This window comes from Elephantulus edwardii, unplaced genomic scaffold (genome assembly GCF_000299155.1).
Source record: "Elephantulus edwardii isolate Elephantulus edwardi_28Jun2011 unplaced genomic scaffold, EleEdw1.0 scaffold00153, whole genome shotgun sequence".
Taxonomy (NCBI): Eukaryota; Metazoa; Chordata; class Mammalia; order Macroscelidea; family Macroscelididae; genus Elephantulus; species Elephantulus edwardii.
In genome coordinates this window covers 7,145,081-7,152,631 of record NW_006399903.1, presented here as the reverse complement: position 1 = coordinate 7,152,631, position 7,551 = coordinate 7,145,081, and the positions used below count along the sequence as shown (strand labels likewise).

Below are 7,551 nucleotides of genomic sequence, written 5' to 3'. Positions count from 1 at the left end.
TTCCTTCCTGTCTTATAAATTGTTCAGAAGGAAAGAAACGGGGTTAATGCAAATTAGCACGGCGCCTGCCATTGCTCCCTTCCTCCGTCAGGCCTGTACACCCACCACCCACGCCTTTTCTGCTTACCGTCCGGTTCCCACCGTGACCCAGGCCATCCTCCTCAGGATGGCCAATCCCTATGTCATGAACCACACTGACAGTAAGAGGCTGGTTTAACTGTCTTTGTGATAACTCTTCTGTTTCTTTATAATTTTAGGACTTTTTTTTTAGACTGATGAACCGATTTATAGCAGATCCTCCAGCAGGTTTTCAGCCTGTAAATCATGAAAGATAATATCTCCATCAACTAGTATCTCTCTCTCACATATATAAATTTGTTGCTGTTGTTTACTGCCTTTGCGTCGAGCACGACTCATAACGACCCTATGAACAAAAGGCATGAAGCCCCTCTACAACTCTCGATATTTATCAGAGTTCATAGTTACCGGAGGCACAGCAGGACAGCCTTCTTTTCCACCTTTGATCATAAAAATTAAAGCTCAGGAAATCCTCTAGGATAGTATTTCGTCACCATATAGGGTCACCATGAGTCGAAGTCCACACAGTGGCCACACCAACAATATTCCTACCTATGCGTGTGCCTGCTGCTGCGTTAGGTGGCATCCAGTTGAGTACAGTTCATAGTGACCTTCTACTTACATCTAAATAAACAGACCTCAATGGACCTCCAAAAGAATAAACACACGTCTTAGAGGACGTGCAAGCAGAGGGCTCCTTTGAGGCCAAGATGGGGACATTTCATCATACTTATGTTGTCAGGAGGTGTGAGTCCTTGGAAAAAGACATCATGCTGGGAAATGTTGGGGCTCAGAGAGAGAGGAAGAAAGACCCTTCCAATCAGAGGGGGTTGGCACGTGACTACAACGGGCTTGAGCACAACAGAGATCACAGGGTCGGCACAGGAGAAGGCAGGGTTCCAATCTGCTGTTCACAGGCCTGCTGGAGGTTGTAGCCAAGCACATAACAGTACGTGTTTGTGTGTTGTATTCCAATGTAAAATCTTCAGTGTAAACAAACAGAAGGAAAAAAATCTCCTTACTCTCTATCATTTGTTGTTAAATGTAGATTGATAATAATAAATGCTAACCTCAGAGGCTGCTTATACCATTACCACAAAAAGTCTACAGATTATTCGTATGTGGGGATGGGCAGTGAATATGCCAACTTACCACTTTCACCAAAATTTTCTGCAAAATATGCATTCCATATGAGTAGCTCTCAAAATGTTCTCGAACCCCTGCTCCCCCCCGTACCACCTCCACCACAACGATTTTTCTCGTATGTGCTGAGCTGCATTGGGAATAACCCGGTCATCGCCCTCCTGTGTTTCTTACCTAAAGTTAAACATGGTTGACCTGTATAGGCTTTTTGTTTGCTGTGCTTTCATGCATTAAGAATTTAAATATATTCCGTTTTAGAGACCAGAATCTCAAGTACCAAGAGGTGATTGCGGACCCTGGATTGGACTCGCATTTGTCTGAAGCTCAGTTTCACCAGTTCTCCTTCCCCACACTGTTATCATCTCGGGAGGAGTGCCGACTAGACTGTTCGGGGAGAAAGGGAAAGGCCGTGTTCCCCTCTGTTCAGCCATGCGTGAAGAAGCACAAAAGAACAAACAGGTACAGGCCCAACCAGTGTCTCCACTGACCTTTTGGAAACTCTCCTTCACAAATGCCCTAAGGACATTGCTATGGCCAATTCTTGGAAGCAGCAGCAATGCCTCTCAAAAGCAGGGGTGATAAGACTCCACCCCACGTACTTGGGACATGCTAAAATCTCTCCTGGAGGGTGTGTGACTGAGCTCCTTGGAGGCAAGGCTGGTAAAACTTCCGCTCATATGTTTTGGGCATGTTGTCAGAAGGGGGCCAGTCCCTGGGGGGAAAAAACAACCATCATCTGGGATAGAGGATGGTCAGAGAAAGAAAGGAAGACCTTCAACTAGATGGACTGACATAGTGATGCCAACATTGGTCTTGAGCACGCTGGGGACCATGGGAACAGTGCAGGACAGGGTGTCTTCTGTGAGTCCCAGTAGACTTGATGGCACCTAACAAGGAGGAGGTCATCCCTGGAGAAAGCTATCACACTTGGAAAAGGAGACGGCCAGTCCAAGGGAAGGCCTTCAACAAGACGGACTGACAGTGATGGCCAACAACGGGCTTCAACACAGTAGATTGTGAGGATGGCACGAAATCCACCCTGTTGTCCACAGGATCACGATGAGCTGGTGGTTTTCATTGATTTCCAATGGCCCTTTATTCCAGAAATAGGTGGCCAGTCCTGCTCCGCGGTTTCCCTTGGTGGAAGCTCCAGTGAAATCTGGTCACCATGGGAGGGTGATGGGCCTGCTGGGGTTTGAGAAGCAATGGCATAACTTCCAACATCGTTGCAACATCCAAGTCACCACATACGACAAACTGCAGGTAAGTTGTAGGCTAAGTGTTGGGTCATTGTAGACGTTACTGGGCAATTAGCACCCACTCCCTGTAAAACCTATGACATAGGCAAATTTAAGCTTGCAAAATGTGGAAGTAGCTAGGGTCACGCTCAAGGAAACCCTGAAGGGGTGGGAAACAGTTAAAGGGGCTCATCTACAAACTGAAAGGATGATGGTTCAAGCCCATGCAGAGCTGCCTGGTAAGACCGGTCTGTTGACCTATTTCCAAAGCTTGAAAACTGTGAAGGAGCTCTCACTCTGCACACAGGGGTTCGCCATGAATGGGAATAGATTCATCGGCAATCAGGAACAGGGTCAAGTTCAGTCACTGCTGTTGTTGTCAGGCGCCAATGAGTTGAGTACAATGATTGATGACAACAGAGTTAGTGAAGGGGGAGGAGGGACTACTGAAAGAGTCAAGAAATGATATTTCCCTTTCTCATTAAAGAATTGGTGTGCATTTCTGGACGTTCTATGAAATCTCCCACTTCTTGAACCCTGTCCCCAAATACAGAAGGTTTGGGACCTGTGCAAACAGATGGCCAGGAGGTAAGTTTTGGAGACATTAAGAGGTGGAGGTGAATTCCATCTGTTGGTATAGACTTATCTATTGTAATGCCTCAAGGCCACTCCTTGGAGGCAAGGATTTTGAAGCTCTGTCTCACTTTTGAGTATGTTGCCAATGGGGAAGAGCCCTTAGAGGACATCATGCCTGGAGAAGAAGAAGGTCAGTGCAAGGGAAGGATCCCCTGGGTGAGACGGACTGACAGTGACTGTGGCAATGGGGTCTGGTTGTCAGGACTGGTGAAGGTGGCTTGGGGTAAGGCAAGGTTTAGAGCTCTTGTGCATAAGGTTGCTAAGAGCTGGTGCAGAACATCCATTATAATAGAATATTGTCACAACAGATGTGTGAAGGAAAATACTAAGGGATTCAAAATGGATAAGCTTCCAGCATCATAAAGTTTAAGACCCTTGTGGGTGAGGCCAGGGACACCCAGAGAGGTGACTTAAGCCCTCAGTCATCAGTGTCAAAATAAAAAAAAAAAAAAGGGGTCAGGTCAGCAGAGGCCAGCACCAGGCCCATGTCCACCTGGTGGCTGTCTCATGGCCCCTCTCTGCTAGGGACCCTCTTCCATCGCTATTCTACATCACAAATAAGAGAGGAAAGGAGAAATGACCTCCAGGGCTTTCACCATTTATACACATCTGGTTTGTTCGTATAAAATCACCTGTGTTCTCCCATCACCTTCCAAATCACTTCCTTCTCTGGTCTTGAATGGATGTGACTGGACTCACTAGTTTTCTAAATAAAAAGCCCTGTCATTTTTTTTTTTTTAAAGTGTGCCAGGCCACAGACATAGTCTTGGCCTGAGCCTCTTCCAAGGTGACTGGAAGTCCCTCACTGGGTGGACTGACACAGTGACTGCAGCAATGGGCTCAAGTGTGTCAAGGATTATGAGAATGACACCGTTGATAGAATGGAATTCAGATCCCTGGTTCATACTGTCCGAGTGGTACTCAATACAGCAGCACCTCTACCAACAACAAGAAAATGACATACGATGATTGTTTTTACAGCTCATGTTCTCCAAACTGTAAGGACCTGTAGCTTGTATTTTCTAGCCAGTTATACCCAAGACAATGCCCAATTCTCTCTTGCCTTGGGTAGGTCCAAGGGTGGGCTGGAGAGTAGAAAAAGAAAAACAAAAGTCTTTATGACTTCTTTTTAATTGTTTTAACTTTATTACTGTTGCACCATTTATACAATTACATATAATTTCAATGCATCCATTGTACATTTTTTTTTGTTTTTTATTTTTATTTTTTCCATTTTCCAATGAGTGGTGTGTTGGTGTCGGTGACACAGAATGGAAGAGAAACTTGAACTGCAATGAACGCAGACTTTTTTTTTATTATTATTATTATTATTTTTTCATTTCCACTGACCAATAAACAGAACTACAGGTGCACCCAACCACGGACATGCATTAACTCGTCATGAAAATTCTAGGTAGGCTAAGTAGAATGAGAGAAATGTTTGTTACTCCCAAAAATATCTGGAGAGGAAGAATGGGGGGGTTAGGGGGGGCGGCTGGCATGGAGATCCTTGTGGATAAGCTAAGTGGGCCCTGTCTGAAAGTTGGCATTCATCCTCCACGACATTTAAAAAAAAATAATATATATCCAATTTAAGAAAAGGCTGCAAAGGAATACAGAAGACACAGAAAAATACTGCTCTCGTCAAGATCAGAGTGCCTTGGCACAGGCCTCGCGGGCAGAATGGAACGCACGGCTCCCAACCAACCCCCGCTGGAGAAGAAACAAAAGAAAAGAGTCTGGGGTCTTGGCGGTGGGGTGCATGGAACAGCGGTTCAGGTACGGAGATGGACTCTACTTTCAGACGCTTATCTGGAAAACCCAGAACTACCTGGTAAGGTTGACGGAAGGTATAGTAGATATTTCCCCCACAAAAATACTATTTGGATTCTCCCCACCCCCTCCCTCCCTTGATGGGACAACATTCTTTTTTTTTTTTTTAATCCTTTTCTTTTATTCCTTGGGCAATACATATCGTTACTTCCAATCAATCTGAAACAAGTTAGTATAGCAGAGAACGAGAGAGAAGAGAGAGACAGAGAGAGAGGAGCGGGCTGTCTCGGAGGCGCGCCCGGCTCCCGGGCTGTGTCCCTGTTACTCCTTGGCGGCCACGGTTTGGTCGGGGTTCGCGGCCTCGGCGGGTGTGGCCTCCTCGGTCGGGGCCGCGGGGGCCTGGGCCTTGGGTGTAGAACTGGGCGCCTCCGTGGCCGCGGGGGTCTCCTTGGAGGAGGGGGCAGCCTCGGCGCTGCCCGGTTTAGAGTCTGAAGCCGGGGCCGCGTCACTTTTGGTCTCCGGGGCGGCGGGAGCCTCAGTCTTTTTGGCCTCCGCGTCCTCCTTGCTCTTGTCATCGGCGGCAGGGGGCGCTGTGGCGTCGGCCTTGGCCGTGGCCGTGGCGTCGGCCTTGCCCTCGGCGGCGGCGGGCTCGGCGGACTTGCCCTCGGCGGCGGCGGGGGCCTGCGGCTCGGGCTCCGGCTCCTTGGCGGGCTCCGCTTTGGCCTCGGCCGCCCCCTCGGCCTTGTCGGGCTCGGCCTTGGGCGCGTCTTCCTGGGCTCCGGCGGCGTCCTTGTCGCCCTCCTTGTCTTCGGGCTGGGCCGCGGGCTCCGGCGCGTCCTTGTCGGGCTTCTCCTCCTTGCTCTCCTTCACCTCGGTGGGCTCGGCCGCGGCCTGGCTCTCATTCTCCTTCGGGGTTCCCTCCTCTTCGGTCCCCGTCCCCTCGGCCTTCTTGTCCTTGTCCTTGGCCTTCTCGTCGTTCACATTGTACCCCTTCTTCTTCTTGCTCAGCTTGCCTCCCATCTTGGAGTTCTGCAGGGAGACACAAGGGAACAGCAAAAAAAAAGGGTTACTTGCCAAGAATCAAAATGCAGCAGCGGGTGGGGGATGCATAACGCAGAGGAGGTTGTGTGCCATCAGGTCAGGACCCACTCATGGCTGTGGCCCTCCAGCAGGTTTTCAGAGGCAGTTAAGAATGTCTACCCTGCGGCTGTGCGGGTGGATTTGAACCACGGATCTTTGGGATTGCAACACAGCTTCTTACCACTAGGCTACAAAAGCTTCACAACATAGTATAACTGAAACCTCTAAATTGAGCCCAGTGATGTTGATTCCAACTCACAGGGCCCTTCCACTGGGTGTCTGTAACGCTAAATCTTAAGAGGAGACTGCCCACTTTCTTCGGAGGAGTAGCTGATAGATGACACCTTTCTGTTAGTGGTCCAGTGTTTACATACACTATGCCACCAGGGCTCCTTAGGAAGATTAAAAATGAAAAAAAATCAAACCACTGGCACTGAATCGATTGCTCATAGTGAGTCATCACTGGGTTTCCAAGACTGTGTTTTTACAGGATGAAACTGCTCAACTTTTTCCAGAGGAGCAGCTGGTGGATTTGAACTGTTGACCTTTTAGTCAGCAGCCCCTCACGTTAGTTATGCTCTACACCCTAGGGCTCCTTTGTGAAGACAGACGGTTCCTGTGATTCCAAAGCAAAGAGCTCACTCAGGTGTGGAGCTCCGCACTGCCACAAGATGGGGAAATAATAGGCTGAAATCCATCCATCGGTGGTGAGAGGCAATGCCCATCGATTGTCAAAAGAGGAAGGCAGTATTTATTTCTTATCTGTATGTCAAGACTTGAACCCCTGTCTACAAAATGGTTGAAGCAGCCATTTTAGATCTAGAATAATCAACATGGTTTCAGCAATTTAAAATCCCAGCAGAAAAAAAGTCCAACTAACAGGGGAAACTGTCCAGAGAAAATACAAAGACCAATATTCTTGAAAATAATCCAAACTATTTCAAACCTTCTACATATGTGTCCATATATAAGCAAACACATCAGCAAAGATCAAAGTTGAGAAGGATTCCTTCGAAGTACGTTTTCAGAAAGGAAGACCATGGGCTAACCCCCACTATGTGTTGGTTACTGGCTGCCCTTAATTTGTGTTCATTAAAAAAAAAATTTAAAAAAATCTTGGTTAAAACAGAAAAACCATAGTAACATCAAATTCTTCTTTATCATCTTGATTAGAATGCAAACTATATGTGCAAGTTCAGTGGCCCACCCCATAACTACAGAGTTACTTTTTGTCATAGAGCAGTTTGTGTTTATAAATTATATACGGTATATACTTTCCCCCTTCTCCCTGCCTTATTTTACCTAATATTTCTTTTACTTTGTATCTTGTGTATATCAATTCCCCTGAGGCTGCCACTGGGACTCTGGCTTAAGGACCTTTGCTTATACTGGAATCTTGAATTTCCCCCGTCTGCTCTCAAAATAGATCACATCAGCCCAGGGCAGTTTCCAGAACTAACCAATTACTGCTTCCCCCCCCCCTTTTTTCTTCAAGTACATTTTTATGGCTTCCTATATCAGCAAGAACCCACCGAAATGCTACTTTTTGGAAGAAAATGGATTGATTTCTGGGATAAAGGATGACTTACAGCCTGGCAGAAAC

The 7,551-nt window shown here is 47.2% G+C and overlaps 1 protein-coding gene across 1 annotated transcript; it reads right to left on the bottom strand.

The window, feature by feature from the left end:
• Nucleotides 1-5,189: 5,189 nt before the first annotated feature.
• Nucleotides 5,190-5,888, bottom strand: LOC102871264 (brain acid soluble protein 1-like). Its single transcript, XM_006895014.1, has one exon. It carries the CDS (start codon nucleotides 5,886-5,888, stop codon nucleotides 5,190-5,192), a length of 699 nt encoding a protein of 232 aa, XP_006895076.1.
• Nucleotides 5,889-7,551: the final 1,663 nt, after the last annotated feature.

Coding starts and splice junctions, on each gene's coding strand:
- LOC102871264 (XM_006895014.1), bottom strand. CDS start 5,888: ATGGGAGGCAAGCTGAGCAAGAAGAAGAAGGGGTACAATGTGAACGAC.